The sequence below is a fragment of the Nematostella vectensis genome, chromosome 4 (assembly GCF_932526225.1).
Source record: "Nematostella vectensis chromosome 4, jaNemVect1.1, whole genome shotgun sequence".
Lineage (NCBI taxonomy): Eukaryota > Metazoa > Cnidaria > Anthozoa > Actiniaria > Edwardsiidae > Nematostella > Nematostella vectensis.
Genome location: NC_064037.1, coordinates 2,276,016 through 2,293,754, shown reverse-complemented (window position 1 = coordinate 2,293,754; position 17,739 = coordinate 2,276,016). Strand labels below are relative to the sequence as shown.

Sequence of the window (17,739 nt, the reverse complement as noted above, 5' to 3'; positions counted from 1 at the left end):
TTCTCTCGTCATGTCTTCCTATCTCTCTTTCTTTTCTTTCTCGTGCTTCGCTTTTCTCGCAAGGAGAAGAACAAAAAGCCTTTTTGCATCATATATATCATCAACTGGACGGATGGGGGAAGCATAAGGGGGGCGGCATGGAAATTTTTTTTCTCCTGAAAGGGGGGGGGGACTAATTTTATCCCTTAGGCCCTGCACAAACGTCGTACTTTCCATGAGCCGTATTGAATGCAAATGCCTGCAAATGAAGACAAAACAATGCATTAATTTGCATTAAATACGGCTCATGGAAAGTACGGCGTTTAAACTAGGCATTACTTTTATCAAAATCCTCACGCCACGATAATAATTATGCCCGTAAGGTTTATTCACATGTCCTAATTGATCATTTTCTTAGTACAACTCATATAGGCATTTAATTATTCAAACGTACCCCCATCGAATCATGAAACAAATATTTTATTTGAATTAAAATAATTAAAATAACACGCAGCAGTGAAACCAGACTTGGATGTTACATCACCTTATGCTCGAATACCCAGGGGTCTTAGCGGGCATTACAATGGCCTCCACCTCGTTCAATTCGCATATGCAGACGACATATCGTCTTCAAAAATATGACTGTGTTCCTTTTTTTATTTAAAATGTATCAACAATTAGTTTATTCTGTAATAATTTAAAAAATATATATATATATATTTTTAGATATCTTCCGAAATTCGCCAGCAATGCTGGCTGGTGCTCGCGCAGTTTACACGGGGCTTTCAAGTGTACGAGCCCCCGAGAAAATAGCTCACCAGCAGGTACAAAATGCAGACTACATTTTTCGGTGATTCCTTTTGTAGCCCTAGTTAACGCTGGTGCAGCGACTAGTTGTTACTTGCTTGGCCGAGGCAATAGCGTTGCGCACGTGCTGTTGCGCATGTGCTATACCGCTGACTCCCAAACAGGTGTTGTTTCTACTACTTTTCTTCTTCTAAATAAAGCAGTATCCTCTGTTCTAGCCTTGGGCCTTATTTTCTGCTTGTTAAGGTCTTGGCTAAGAAAACAGCAAAATACCACACTTAGAAGTCTAATCAATCCCAGAAAAATGAAGGCGAGGTTTACATTAAACGGGAAGCCAAGCTTGTAGCCTTCGCTAATCGACCACGCGAAAAGGCTGCCGCTAGCAGAGGGCGCTAACGCTCTAGAAACAAAAAAAAATAGGAAGAATAAATAAAAAGGAAATTCAAAAACAGGCTTAGTGATATGCCCTGCTGGATTCCTGTTAAACTGCGATCTCTAACTGCTTAACCGCCTCCGTGTTTCCGTCATTCAAAACCATCAGAATTGATCACATGATATACCACCAAAAGATTTGTTGCGTATCACCATAAATGGTATTTACACAAGGTTGGAGTGTAGAATGACATTTGGCGCTTTTTGATTGGTCCTTACGCAGAGGTGCATGGCGTGACTGAAAACCATTTCAGTGCTGGCCAATAAAAGGCTTCGAAGTTTTGGGATGACAGTAACCATTGCAGACAATTGGAGATGGTTGACGAGAGAGAATATCAGTTCTACGACCATTACGTCCTAACCGAATGCAGGAGAATATGGATCTTTTATACGAATGTCTGGCTGTGGAATCGCTGGGGCGCGTTTATAACCTTTAAGCTTACGAATAATTAATACCCATAAGCACTTCGGTCTTGGAACTGCTATTCGCCATTAGCCCTGACGTTTTCGAATTAGATATATATATATCTTTAAGTTTCTACATTGCTTTTTAACCATGTATTAACACTAAAAAACCTTTTGAGGACGAGAAAGCACGCAGCCATCGCTGAGTGCCCATATCATTCTTCAACTCGTAACGAATAGGGGTGAGATTTAATGGATCACTCACAAAGGCTTTATTAAATCGGATAGTGCATCTTCAACAAGGTGAAGATGACACGCCCACCGGATGAATTTTACCGATCTTTGTTTAAAATTTGTTTATAGCCGACATCCTCATGTTATTTTTTGGGTTTTTAAATTTTTTCTGCCCAATGTTTTGTTTATTCAATTTCTCAAACTTTTGAATAAGTACTCGTGATGAATGGGAAACAGTAACACTCAAGTCGTGGTATCAAATTGCACATTATTCACTTATGACGCACCTTGATTCTAAGACTTCTGCAATTTCACGGTTACATCTTTATTAAAGGAGGGATTAAATTTCACCGTGGTTGAAGAGGAGAGATTTAGTTAAATCAAGATTTAATTTGCGTAGGGTTTTATTGCCACGTAAGCATGCGTCACGCAAGTCGATCAAACATCACGCAAGTCGATCATACGTCACGCAAGTCGATCATACGTCACGCAAGTCGATCATACGTCACGCAAGTCGACCATACGTCACGCAAGTCGACCATACGTCACGCAAGTCGACCGTACGTCACGCAAGTCTATCATACGTCACGCAAGTCGATCATCGAATCATGAAACAAATATTTTATTTAAATTATGTCAAGCCTGTCCTTGACAAAGGCAGACCTGCTTTCATTTAGTGAACTAACTAAAATAACACGCTGCAGTGAAAACAGACTTGGATGTTATATCACCTTATGCTCGAATACCCAGGGGTCTTAGCCTAATTGCAGACTTCTGCAATTTCACGGTAACATCTTTATCGTGGATCGATCATACGTCACGCAAATCGATCATACGTCACGCAAGTCGGATCATACGTCATGCATGTCGTATCATAGGTCGGTCATGCAAGTCGAATTATACATCACGCAAGTCGGATCATACGTCATGCAAGTCAACAGACCAAAAATTGGCAACCTGACAGGCTAGTAAAAAATAATCAACATTTTATTTCAAAAGCATGTGTCACACATACACGCACGCAATAAAGAAAGCCAAAATCTTGATAAAAAAATTGCACAATAAAACTTTGTCTAATAGGCTTAAAATATCGAAGAGTACAAATATATTAAACACCTTCTCGTCAGCAAATACATGAAGTATCCAATACAAAAGTAACAACACAGTAGCTCTTACCTGAAAACAGAGGTGACCGCCATGCTAAGCCCGTTCACGGTGCCAAGCAGCTCAGACGGCACTGAGTTATTGATGAAAATAAAAACGGCGAGAAAACTTCCATTTGCAGACAGCTGATGGGTCATTACGATTGGGAGGAAACAAGTCCACAGGGTGACCGGCCTGTTGCGAAACACAAGCAGTCAGAGAAATTTGAATATAAATATCGAAGAGTGCGCTTAACACTCTTCCCGCCAACTCCACAGGGTGACCGGCCTGTTGCGAAACACAAGCAGTCAGAGAAATTTGAATACAAATATCGTAGAGCGCGCTTAACACTCTTCCCGACAACTCCACAGGTTGACCCGCCTGTTTCGAAACACAAGCAGTCAGAGAAATTTGAATACAAATATAGTAGAGCGCGATCAACACTCTTCCCGCCAACTCCACAGTGAGCCCAAATTAAAAGTGTGATTATATAAAATGGCTATTGACCACATTGAATTCTAGCTCAAAATCGCCCATACTTCCTAGAATATTACGAAACTTGTAAACGCGGACATCTCCGTCTAATAAAGGTATACACACGTCTGTATCTCACAAAGATTCTAATTTCTAAAAAAAATGTCTAATTCTAGCGATGTTTATATTCGCATCAAATGCAAATCGGTTCTAAGCGCAAGCACTAGAGTGTAAAAATGTGTTACCGTCATTGTAGAAAATAGCATTTTTATAGATTATTTTCTGCTTTAGCAACAGAAAAGAGCGATATTTATTACAGGATGGATTAGATTTTGCAATTATTCAAGTGGATTCGCTACAGAAATGTACATTTTTAGCGGAACATAAGAAAATATCCGCCATACAAGAAAAGAATCCGTCACACAAGTCAAAGATCCGTCACACAAGTCAAAACATCCGTCACACAAGTCAAAGATCCGTCACACAAGTCAAAGATCCGTCTCACAATTCAGAGATCCGTCACACAAGTCACAAATATGTCACACAAGCCAGAGATCCGTCACACAATTCAAAGATCCGTCACACAAGTCAAAGATCCATCACACAATTCAAAGGTCCGTCACACAAGCCAAAGATCCGTCACACAATTCAAAGATCCGTCACACAAATCAAAGATCCGTCACACAAGTCAATGGTCCGTCACACACGTCAAAGGTCCGTCACACACGTCAAAGATCCGTCACACACGTCAAAGATCCGTCACACAAGTCAAAGATATGTCACAGAATTCAAATAGAATCAAAAAGCCCAAACTGTCGCGATCTCGTACCAGAACAATGAATATAATACACCAAAAACTGGAAATCGACTCTGCCAAATTTTCGTCTTTAATAAGACTTCTTCAGGGCAGACTCTTATTAAAGACGAAAATTTGGCAGAGTCGATTTCCAGTTTTTGGTGTATCACAGAATTCAAAGATATGCCACACAAGCCAAAGATCCGTCACCCAAGTAAAAGATCCGTCACACAAGTCAAAGGTCCGTCACACGAGTCAAAGATCCGTCACACAAGTCAAAGGTCCGTCACACATGTCAAAGGTCCGTCACACACGTCAAAGATCCGTCACACAAGTCAAAGATATGTCACACAATTCAAAGATATGTCACACTGGCCAAAGATCCTTCTCACAATTTTAAAGATATGTCACACAAGTAAAAGATCCGTCACACAAGACAAAGATCCGTCGCACAGGTCAAATATCCGTCACACAGGTCAAAGGTCCGTCACACACGTCAAAGATCCGTCACACAATTTGAAACCAGGGTTTCAAGTTTCCAGTATTTCACGATAAAATGTCGAGATATTCAATAACTAAAGCGTAATATTACATTCACTTGTAAATTTGAGGCACATAAGCATAAAATATTACATGTCATAGGCGGCTCGGAGGCACGGTAAGATGATGGTGGTAAATATCGCTAAGGTAGCAAAGATCTGGAACATCTGGAATAAACGAGACGTTGTCAGTCATGGCAAATATGTCTGGGACGGTAAAAAAATCGCGAAACGATCACGAAATCACGATCACGTCTTGGTCATGGAATGTAACGCATTACGCCACGGTCACGAAATGTCGCGCATTACGTCAGGGTCAGGACATGTCACAATCACTGAGTGTGATTTTAGGAAGTTTCGGCAATATATATGAGCCTCCCCCTCCCCCTCCCCCCAGACAGCAGACGTGACCGAAACTTGAAGATTTATCAATACCAGAGCACTTTAACCACGTCACGACATGTAACGATCACATCAGGGTCACGACATGTCACGATCACATCACGGTCACGACATGTCACGATCACATCACGGTTACGACATGTCACGATCACATCACGGTCACGACATGGCACTATCACATCACGGTCACGACATGTCACAATCACATCACGGTCACGACATGTCACAATCACATCACATCACATCAAGGTCACGATCACATCACGGTCACGACATGTCACAATTACATCACGGTCACGACATGTCACAATCACATCACGGTCACGACATGGCACTATCATATCCCGGTCCCGACATCACGATAACATCACGGTCACGACATGTCACAATCACATCACGGTCACGACATGTCACAATCACATCACATCACATCAAGGTCACAATTACATCACGGTCACGACATGTCACAATCACATCACGGTCACGACATGTCACAATCATACAACGGTCACGAAATGCCTCAATCACATCACAGTCACGACATGTCACAATCACATCACGGTCACGACATGTCACGATCATATCCCGGTCACGACATGTCACTATCATATAACGGTCACGACATGTCACAATCATATAACGGTCACGAAATGCCTCAATCACATCACAGTCACGACATGTCACAATCACATCACGGTCACGACATGTCACGATCATATCCCGGTCACGACATGTCACAATCATATAACGGCCCCAACATGGCACTATCATATCCCGGTCCCGACATCACGATAACATCACGGTCACGACATGTCACAATCACATCACATCAAGGTCAAGATCACATCACGGTCACGACATGTCACAATTACATCACGGTCACGGCATGTCACGATCGCAACACGGTCACAGAAAATCGCGGTCTCGAGATGAATCTCAAGCCACAAGTCACTGCCAGCCCAAGATCACGAGATGAATGTCACGCAACGTAAAGTCACTGTCCGCCTACAACCACTTGTACTTACCAATATTGATCCTATCTTCTGCTCAATCTACGGGTTGAAGAATTAAAAGGAATTATTTTAAAAGCGCCACGACTTTCTGCTCTAATCATTGAGACACAATCACAATGCATCACGAAAAACAATTGGCCCCAAAACTCGGAACCCACGCTCGGTGGTTTCTGTTTCGTATCATCGGTCATATAGAGTTGTCTATTAACTCCGGATGACCAAGAATGTGTCAGGATATGCATACGAAGAAGGGGTTTACATAGTTAGGCAACAGAATGTCCATGGCTAGGTCTAGTGATTTGGTTACCTTAGGAAGAACCGTCGGGCCGAGGAAAGTGAGAACAAGGCCAGAAATCAACAGAACGGTGCCAATTTGATCCGTGGAAAAGCCGAGACCGCCTTACAGACAAAGCAAACATCGATCAGAGACTAGGCCAAAGGAGGTTGAAACGTGTCATAGACGCATCAGAAGAACCAAAGGTACGAACCACACTATACAGTGAATCATCGATATAACGATATGGCAAGGGAACGAGGAATTATTATACTGGCGGGACCCAAAATCGAAATCGTTATATCGAGAATATCGATATCGAGTATTGAGCTATATCGAGGTTCAACTGTTATAGTGAAATAGTGGTAGAACATCAAGTGCACTTACCGTATCGTGGCTCGGTAGCAACCCAGAGGTTGAACAGCTCGTCAGTACCGATATGAGCAAACGAAAAAACCGAGTATGTAATGATGCTAATAACAGCGCCCTGATCCCTAATTGTGAAGATGCAACCATTACACTGATATCAAAGATGCAATCATTACACTGACATCAAAGATGCAATCATAACACTGATATCAAAGATGCAATCATTACACTGATATCAAAGATGCAATCATTACACTGATATCAAAGATGCAATCATTACACTGATATCAAAGATGCAATCATTACACTGATATCAAAGATGCAATCATAACACTGATATCAAAGATGCAATCATTACACTGATATCAAAGATGCAATCATTACACTGATATCAAAGATGCAATCATTACACTGATATCAAAGATGCAATCATAACACTGATATCAAAGATGCAATCATTACATTGATATCAAAGATGCAATCATTACACTGATATCAAAGATGCAATCACTACACTGATATCAGCGACTTGCACTGAGAAATTCAATGACCTTTTGAGTGACTGTGCCATAATGCCAGAGAGCGAAAAAAAATATTTCAATAAAAATAAGGCCTTTTCTGTTCTAGATGAATTGTTACCGCTGAATATAGTGCTTTTTGATGCTGTTATTTTGCCGCTTAAAAACGGAGTGTGAGTTTACCACACAAAAAGTCACATGATCCCTTAGTCGCTAATTCACTTATTAAATAAACCGAACGCATTTATCTGTTTGTTTGCTCGCTTAGTGAACCAACCTTAAGATCTTCATGAAGTTGCTACCCCTGTATTTTGCTAAGCAAACACAGCACACCCCAGGCTTGTCTGTGGGGGGGTCTTCATTAGACATGCAGGTTCGTATTGAGTTCTTCTCTGCCTCGCAAACGTCCCTACAAGCCAGGTCGCCACTGGGCAGGCCTGGAATTTTCACACAGAGATTAAAAAGTTCTCCCCTGGCGTCGTTCGTATAAGGTGCTTTGTTCCGTTTATTTTATGTATTCTGTATTATGAAGAGCCGAATTTAACACGGAAAGACGAATTATGGGTAACTGCAGTGATCATCATCATCATCATCATTATCAAATCTTAACATCAACATTATCATTATTACTTCATAACATCATAACTATGATCATTAGTACTTCATATCATCATCAACATTCTCCCCCCCTCATCATCATCATCATCACAATCACCACCATCGTTACCATCACCATCACCACCACCATCACCATCACCGTTACCATCACCACCACCATCACCATCACCATCAGCATCACCATCACCATCACCATCACCATCACCATCACCATCACCATCACCATCACCACCACCACCACCACCACCACCACCATCACCATCACCATCACCATCACCATCACCATCACTATCATCACCATCACCACCACCATCATCATCATCACCATCATCACCACCATCACCATCACCACCATCATCACCATCATCACCATCATAACCACCATTACCATCATTATTACCATCATTATCACCATCATAACCACCATTACCATCATTATTACCATCATTATCACCGTTACCATCACCACCGCAGCCGCCACCACAACTTTATCACCATCATCACCACTATCATCATCATTATAATGATCAATTATTATTTAAAAAAAAAACAAAGTTTAATAGCAAATTAACTAAATTCAATTGGATTTATAGCTTCCCCAAACCTGCCGATGAATGGTCTCGCACTTCGTTAATAGAGGATGATGACAATGGCTATTAAGGGAGTTCTTCATCGTCCATTCTCATGTTATTTGTCCTCGAATGATTATTATAAGTATTAAAATTGTTTATTGTCGTTTCTTTTCTACTTCATTACTGGAAAGACTACCATTGTATTTACCATTTTTCGATAAGTGTTTCTTGACATCTTCTGTCTTTCTTGAACGAATGTTCATTTCGTAATCGCTACTTGTGTCTTCGGTTTTGTTTTCGTTGTTAACATTCTGTGATGCACGAGTGCCTTCAACTTTACTTGAAACAGCTTTTAAATCAACAAGCGGCTTTTCGCTACAAAATGGGATAAACAAAACAAAACAAATATAAGCATTCTGAGAGCTATAATAAATTTTCCTAGCAGAAAACAAATCGGCAGCGGACTGTTAGTTTGGCCACGAAATCCATGTAATTCCATTTTATATTGTTTAACTATCAATATCTCCCCACTACAACGTTGCGCCCCAAATTGTTTTTATTATAGTACAGGTAAAATAATTTGCATGCTTACTTTTTTACCTGATGATGCCCGTGCTTCCCAAGCGAACGAGAGATTCTTATCAGATAGCGTTGCATCGCAAAGTATTGCGCTGTTTTTGAGCGGGTGCACGGAAAGGTACGGCTCACTGACCAGCCAATAAAAGCGCGTGTAGGTGTATAACAATCACGTTTATAGCCGATATGCGAAATAATAAACGCTTCCAAGAAGCTTTTTATTTGCTTCTATTCTTATCAAATATGAGAGGCTTTAAAATGTAAGTAATTATTTTTGAAATAGAAACAAAAGCAACAGAGAAAGATAGGCCTATCAGTAGCATAACCAGGATAAGCTGGGGCGGGTCGCGCAGTTTCTAGGTATCATATGGAAATAGGAGAGTGTTTGACAAATGACCCACTTCCTGTGTGTGCGCATGTCTGTGCATGATCCAATTCCTACCTTTTCTGGAGGGTTTCCTGCAATCCGAAGAAAAGAGCAAGAAAGCCGACCATTAACAGCGCCGAGTTGATCGCATTGGGCATCAGAAATGCAAATCTATGAAACAATGACCCTGGAAACATTACAATGATGAGGTTATTTTCACGCAAGATATTGAGGAAATACCAAAAAAAAGTATTCCAAATTTTTGAAACGTATATTATATGACGGACAAACTATGGAAAAGGAAATACAATTGATTAAAAATTAGAGTAATACGCGATACCGTGGCCACCTTGACCAATGGGTATGTGAAAAACGTGCCATTTGATTAACACCAACTTTACTAGCAAACCAACGAGCCAACCAAATGCTTATGCTCGCACTAGAGCGCGATGGACCCCTAGTTATAAAGTTCGCTTCAAAACTGATTATGGCATGCTAAGGGAAGGGTCATCATTTAACGGGGGAGGGCTGCTATTTTTGAACATCGATTTGGGGGAGGGCCTCAATTTTTCATAAAGGGAAATATCAAAATTGTCACAGGAGAGCATGCCCCTCCCCCTACACAATATTATTTAAACCCCTAAAAAATGGCTTGGCGGTGTTTAAAGCAAGCTCCGCTGCCTCTTTATGGGAACGTCAAAGCCAGTACCCACCCACCCACTCAAACACAATAATTTTTTTTCTGGGGGAGGGCCTTAATTTTTGGTCACCTTTTTGGGGGAGCGTTACTATTTTTGTGCTTTCTATTGGGTGAAGTTTTTGAACCAGAAAAAAAAAATCAACTTAGCACTCCCTCCCCCCCTCCGATAAATAATGACCTTTCCATAATAGGCCATTTCAAAGCAATCTGTGACGCCAATAACTTTGTATTTTTAAAAACGTTATCTTGGTGGCCATGATAATGCACGTCATATAGCACTTAGTGACACAATAGTGTCATATAGGGGTGTTAACAATTACTAAATAGTTTACCAGGAGAAAACGTAGAAGGATACTTTTCACCTGGCTCAGCTAAATAACCTGGAAGCAAAAGAAATAATCTTGGTCCCAATTTTTTCATTTGGCTTTATATTAAGGTATACAGGTATAGGAACTACATGCTAAGACCAGAAAAACAAATGTACAATTATACACAAGTGGGGTATGCAAGATGCGTGCATGTCCAGTTGATGTTTATTACAAATCTGGTTGTTAATTGTTGTAACAAATCAAATTTATTTTTGACTAGTTTATTATATCACCGGTTGATTTTTGTTACAAATCTGTTGTTTTTACATATCTGGTTGATTTTTGTTACAAATACGGTTGCTGTTACATATCTGGTTGATTTTTGTTACAAATACGGTTGCTGTTACATATCTGGTTGATTCTTTCACATCCCGTTTATTATTACAAATCAAAGTAATGCAGTACCTGTACCATAAATGCTTCGAATAACACCCCTAGTTTATTACAAGTTTAAAAAGAGGTAAATGAAATTAATGTACAGCAAGGGGAGAGTTACAAAAAATTATTGTCACTACCTCCAATAGCGGGTCCTAGTACCATTCCTGTTGTCCAGGCAACAGTTACCATGGTGATGCCAAGAGCCTGAGGATGTAGAAAAGAAAACTGTATTTTATGCTGCCAAGGACATGAGTAGTTGTTGAACATCTTTTGCTGGCTTGCTTTGCTAGTTTCGTGTTCGTCCTGTGTTTGTCTGCTTGCTTGCTGTTTTTACTCTAAGATATATTATACTCACTTATTAATGACTTTAACTCTGATCTCTAGTTTAACTTTAGGGGTAGTCCATATTTAATTAGCCCCAGGCTTCTTTTGGGCTTCCCTACCAGGAATGCCACCTTATTTTTTGTATTCATATTGTATATTATTATACCTTGTTATTATTTTCTTTTTATATGACAAAATGTATTTTCTTTCCTTAACAAATAAACTGAAACTGAAACATAACCTATTCATCATCATTCTCATACTTCTCCTTAGGGAGTGTTCATTATTTATGACCATATGGCCGAGGGGGAGTCGGTTCCCACATGGGGGGGGAGGGGGCTAAAAAAGTTTTTGGTACATTGATAGGGGGGTCATAAAGTTTCAATGTGGTTGAAAGGGGGTTAGAAAAGCTTCATCCCTTAAAAGTAGGAAACTTTTATACTTATTACTATTGAAATGAGTTATCAAAATTCGAGAAAAGCTGTTTCCTAGCGTCGCAAATAACACATTTAGGCTACATTTACTGCTGGCTCAAGAACAATCAGTTATCAATCAGCCATCAATAAGTCAACTTGTCAGGACAATTGCTCTGAGTGCTTATGTCAAATTTCTTATTCTAAACCAAAATAAATATCATTCCCAGAGTTGTCCATCTAAAAATGTTTCTCTCTATCGTAAAATATTGCTATAACAAACTGTGAGTGCTCTAAAATACGAGCATTTTCATCACAGCGCGAGAATAATTTATGCAGGTGCGCTTGATTATGGATAGGGCATAATTTAAATTTTTTTACTGAAAACGTGAGTGGACAGCAAATTACTAATTTATCACCGCTTTCTTGCTACCTGTGCAAAAATAGTTTTATACAAGCAGACTCAGGCTCAAAGATAAGCAATACTTTACAGGAGACTTATAATTTGTTACCGCTAGCGTGGCAGTATTCTGATTATTATTGCAAATTTGAGCCCGGGGGTGGGAGGAGCTCTACCTTTAATAGCGGAACCTCGTTTTGAAGTTATGCAGTGGCTAATATGCAGCTAAGCGCTTCAGTAGTTTTTACCTATGCTTACATGCGGGCTTGTCGTGTAGTCGCTAAGCCAGCTGATGACAACCTTTTGTCAAATGACTGAATACTAGGAATCTAGTATGGCAGGTTATTAGATAATGTCAATGTGTAAAAAAGTCTTACTCAGATACCTTTGCTTGGGACACCCCCGAGTACCAGATCTGGAAGATCGTTCAGACCAAGGGCACAGGACAATTTTATCTTTTATAAGGGAGGGGTCATTTTTTAACAGGGGGGAGGGCTGCTATGATTTTTTGAGCGTCAATTTGGAGGAGGGCCTCAAATTTTGATACAGGGTTTAGGGGAGGGCTTCATTTTTTAAACAGGTATTCTGATCGATTTCTGAGCCTCCTAAAAGTCTAGAATTTCAAATTTTTTCTGGGGAGAATCCCAGACCCCCTAAAAATATATAAATGAATTTGATGCACCTTCTGCTTGCACTTTCAAGACTTTCATTTGGCTGGCGTTGAAAATAATTTCGATTTATGTCAGAGTGCTTCCCCTAATAACTTTTCAGATTGGTGGTATGAAAAGATGTTTAAATAAGATTTCTGTTTGGATGGAGCAAATGATGCTTTATTCTATTAAGGTTTTAACAATAATTAGCATTTCATTTAATTGAAAATGGCAAATTTTCACAAGGGAGCATGCCCCCAGACCCCCTATAAAATATTATTTACTCCTGAAAAATGGGCTTGATATCAACTTTTCTCCTGGCTTGGTTAAGGCCTGCTCTGTCACCCTTTTATGGGCATATCTAAGCCAGTGGCCCCCCCCCCCCCCACCCCACACACACATACAATAATTTTAGCTTTTTTGTTTTTTTTTGGGGGGGGGGCCTTAATTTTTGGTAGCCTTTTTGAGGGAGGGTCACCCTTTTTGTGCTTTAGATTGGGGGAGGGTTGACATTATTGAACCAGAAAAAAATTAAAACTTAGCAGCCCTCCCCCCCCCCCCCAATAAATAGTGACCCTTCCCTTAGGACAGTCCCATGCAGCGAAACATAAAATTGTCGTGCGTGATACGGCCTGCAAAGATAGATATATGTATAGAAACATATTCTTTGCTGTTTCAAAACAAGGCCACATTTGACTTACTACAATAAGAAGTTTTTCATTGCATGATTTGTTCAATGTATCTATATTTCATATTATAAACATAGTTTTGTGGATTATTAAAAAGAAGGAGGGGGATCAAACAAGTTTTGGGGTTTCTCCTGGAGGGGGGGTCAACAAAGTTTTGCTGTTGACAAAGGGGGGGGGGGGGGGTTGTACAGGAAACTCAAGTGGAGTGGCATTGAATACCGCCCCCCCCTCGGCCATAAATAATGAACACTCCCTTATCATCATTCTCACCAAAATCATCATTATCATCTTTTTTCTCCTCCTCCTTATAATCCACATCATAATCATCCTCACCCACATTCTCATCATCATCATCATTTCCATTATCAATCATCTTTATCACCAACATTATCATCTTTTTTATCATCAGCATTGCCATTATCATCTTTATCACCATAACGTCATCATCTTCTTTTTCATCATCATTGTTATCAGGGGGGGGGGTGAATAGGGGTATGTAATTCCGCCCATTCGCAACATTTTCGGGGCAAATCCGTGGATCCGCAGATATTTTTAGATCCGCATGGTTTGACAGATAAACAATAGCATCGATTGAATTTCATTTAAAATCCGAAATTCGACCATCAAAGCAGTCAAAATCCGAAATCCATGCCCAAATTGTCAAGAGATCCGTGATCCGCCGTATTTCCAAAATCCGCCAATCCGCTGAGAAATAATCATCAAAATCCGCCAATCCGTGAGCATTTCAGGGCCGAATCCGCCTATCCGCGAACCTATTCACCCCCCCTTATCACAATCAAAATGATATCATCACCACCACCATAATCTCCATCTACATATATGCTGCAAGTCAATAATACAAACCTGATTTGAGTTATCACAGATCTCAGATATTATGGTCTTTGCAGTCCCTATAACTCCTGTGGAAACACACATGTATAAACACTATCGGCTATGAGCTTTTCTGTTTCGCTAGTGCAAGCCTTTCATCAAATAGCAGTCACACATTAGCTTGAAAAAGTGCGTTTTGACAGGTGTAAACATGGTATTAGCAGGGTAACGCGAGTTTAAAAGGTATAAACATGGCCATTTAGTTTAAATAAGCGATTACTTACCATTTGAGAATCCTGCAGCTGCCCTTGTTGCCACAGCCCAAGTTACCGACTCACTGAAGCCAAACATCAGGGTGGTGCTAGCGAGCATCAGAACTGATATCAACATTATCGGTCTGCGGCCAAACTTATCAGAAAGCATACCCCAGAAGTACCTAGCATAGAAAGATAATCATGCTTCCAAACATATAATTACTCAAGTAGCTTGGATTTAATGGATCTTGGTAATCTTATTTTGAAAGTTTTAGTTCTTCTATTATACAATTATAATTATTATCATGAAAATGTTTTACAAAGCTACACAGGTAAGCCTTGTGTCAAGCCACGAACTCCAAGGCCGAAATATTCTATCCCTGAAGTAGTGATAGGCCAGTGAGCTAACACCTGATGAAGGGTGTGTTGGAGTGGGTGTATGTGTGTGGGGGGGTGATGGCATACCTCTTGTGCCCCGCCCTTGCTAGGCACATCCCCTCTTACCCAGAAACTGCCCTTCCCATGAAGTAGGCTGAGGCAATGAGCCCTGCAGAATATCCTGCTTCTTGTTCTGATTTGCCGAACCACTAAAGAAAGGCATAGAAAAGAATATAACCCGATCATTTCTGTATTTAGCAGTCAAAAATAATATTTTTTTACCTTCACCATTGCAGGAAGAAATGGAAACAGCAAACTTATTGTCATTGCAGTGCCAATCTAAAAATCAAGATGTCAAGGTAAGATCAATTGTTGGTTTATTTAATTGTTTCCAACAATAAAGCTGAACAAATCAAGTTTTCATGACAGACTTTAATACTCAAATCAATACACTTTTTGTGTTAAGTATAAAATGTCTTGACTGTTTATGTCTCTTAGTCTAAGCATTCATGAATGTTGACTGAAGAACGCAAGAATTTTGGAAAGACCTGAGTCAAAGATCATCAAAGCGTACTCACTTTGAACTAAGAAACATTTATGAAAATAAATTGCTTCTTTTCTAGATCTGAGCAGCAATTTATTAAAGTGTGTTTATTATAATCTCCTATCACGCAACACTAAAGGTGTGTAGCTACACATCCCATTCTATGAGCGGCACTCATTTCGGTGCACCATGGTAGAAAATTTGTATCATTATCCATAATCCCTCAATTTGAGGGTTAAATGAGATTCTGACATCCCTGGATGGAGCTGAGCAATATTTGCCTTTACACCCGGAGTGTGCAATTGATAAAAATCGACATTGAAAAACCAATCGATAAATTGAAATCAATCGATAATCCTTGATTAATTGATATTGATTGAATCAGATGATAGATATTAATCGATACTCACAAAAATTCTCCCCAATTAAGGCTATCGATTTTATCGGTACCTATCGATCTGTGCAAGCTAGAATAAAACACAAAAGGATTGCCCACGTATTATAAACCTATATTATTGTTTTACACTCTTTTTTATTGATAAGTACGCTGAGGCTCAAATTTTCCCAAAATGAAAGTACATTCTCATACATCTACCCCAAAAATGCCTATTTTGCCCAGGCAGGATGTTGATTCTTTGACTTAAAAAAAGTGTATACATATTGACTCAGTCACTGTATCTTTTATATGAACATATACACCAGTATATGTTTCTAATTGTCGCAGCTTTGGCTGCAAAAAACTGAAGCAGCTTGAGTGCGCATGCAATTATTTTAAGCCTGCATAACAAGGGGAGAGAGAGAGCTTAAAATAAGAGGTGGCGGATGCGGGGTAGAACACAGAACTCAACAAAACTTAGATAAAGAGAAAAAAACATCAGATAAAGAGAAAATATAAACTGATCTTTTTTTAATAGAACACTTTAATTGCACGTAGTATCAATAAATATCTCCCATTTTTTACTATCGATTGCTATCGATTACCGATATAATTAACTAATTTTATTTATTTAAAATTGATTAAAATTGATTATTGATTCTATCGATTGTTTTTACTTTTTTTTACGTGGGACTTAAAATCCGGATATCACCACATCGATATTCACCCAGACCACCACTGTTGCACTAGATATTTCACCTTCTCCGTTCTTCCTTTCGGCCTTGCTAGTGCCTGTTTTTGCTTTACTAAGCTAATGCGTCCATTGGTTGATCGTTGGCGTTCTATGGGACAGACATGCTTTGTTTATCTTGATGACAGATTCACTAGTTTCCCTAGAGTCTCCCAAAGCAGCAAGTCAAATTCATCAGAAAGATCTCAATTCCTCGTGCTTATTATGTAATTTCGAGAAATCTCATTTCCAACCCATGCAGATTGGCGAATGGCTTGGTTTTACCATTTACACCATCGCCACATCGGCACAGTATGAACGAAGCGTGGAGTTCGACACTTCTTGTTTTCGCCATAACAGCTGTGCAAGGAGAAAAAAGGAAGATGCACTTCCCTTATTTCTTTTTGCCATTAAGCCAAAATAAAAAGTTTTGACTTTAAAACCTCCCAACGTTATTTAGAACCGTCAAACGATGGCTTCGAGCTTCAAAAAATTCGCAAAAGGCGACATGCGAGTGCTCGGCACATAATGAACGATGCATGAAATGCCGGACTCCACACTTCGTTCATAGTTTGCCGAGCATTTGCGGGCCGCTTGTTGCATAGCTTTTCAGGCTAAAAATCGTCGCCTGGCTGCTCTAAATAATCGTGGAAGTGTTTTAAAGTAAGAAACTTATTATTTAGGCTAAAAATCTGGAAAACTGGAGACAGCCGTGCAGCTAGTTTTTTTTCCCTACTTTACCGGAAGACGTGCAAGTAGACACAGCGTAAAACGACTCAATAAGCGTGCTCTTAGCCTAGACACCTTACCAGTGAAACAAAGAGTAGAATTATTGTCTTCCATGGAAGCGGAGTGGCCCCTGGTGGATAGATCACGTTCCGACAAAAGATCTTGATTCTCTGCATTTATATTTACAATTTCGATGCTATAAGCTTATGTTTTTTTTTTTCTTTTAGAAGAAATATCGTCGAGACCCTCGAGACGAGACGAGACACAAGTACATAATATTCCACAGGCGTTCCAATGCACACCACAGTCAACCCATATCACAAAGCTCAAATTTCCCACATATTGTATGTTTTTATGATTATCAGTGACTGTTAACGTTTCTTTCATTTTGCAGTTTAGGAAAGTCTGGTATTTTTTTAATGAACAAAGAGCTTTTTCTGTTTTACCTACTAAAGAG

General features: G+C 39.8%; 1 protein-coding gene across 2 annotated transcripts; it reads right to left on the bottom strand.

Annotated features, from left to right (window-relative positions):
• Positions 1-343: 343 nt before the first annotated feature.
• Positions 344-17,613, bottom strand: LOC5511572 (probable peptide/nitrate transporter At3g43790). 2 transcript variants are annotated; one of them, XM_048726585.1, is made up of 16 exons: positions 17,363-17,613; positions 15,186-15,242; positions 15,030-15,112; positions 14,556-14,707; positions 14,305-14,360; positions 11,102-11,168; positions 10,551-10,598; positions 9,594-9,705; positions 8,784-8,950; positions 7,663-7,822; positions 6,886-6,992; positions 6,532-6,623; positions 6,237-6,263; positions 4,904-4,977; positions 3,034-3,195; positions 344-1,039 (listed from the first exon to the last, which is right to left on the bottom strand). In XM_048726585.1, the coding sequence occupies exons 1-16, from the start codon at positions 17,456-17,458 to the stop codon at positions 928-930; spliced, it is 1,572 nt and encodes a 523-aa protein (XP_048582542.1). In that variant the 5' UTR covers positions 17,459-17,613; the 3' UTR covers positions 344-927. The 2 variants fall into 2 exon arrangements, with proteins under 2 accessions (XP_048582542.1, XP_048582541.1); XM_048726584.1 differs by having other exon boundaries at positions 344-1,186; positions 17,363-17,603.
• Positions 17,614-17,739: the final 126 nt, after the last annotated feature.

Coding starts and splice junctions, on each gene's coding strand:
- LOC5511572 (XM_048726584.1), bottom strand. CDS start 17,458: ATGCAGAGAATCAAGATCTTTTGTCGGAACGTGATCTATCCACCAGGG. Junction 10,599..11,101: donor ACTAGGACCCGCTATTGGAG/GTAGTGACAATA, acceptor TTTTGCTTCCAG/GTTATTTAGCTGAGCCAGGT. Junction 6,624..6,885: donor TGCTACCGAGCCACGATACG/GTAAGTGCACTT, acceptor TTTGTCTGTAAG/GCGGTCTCGGCTTTTCCACG.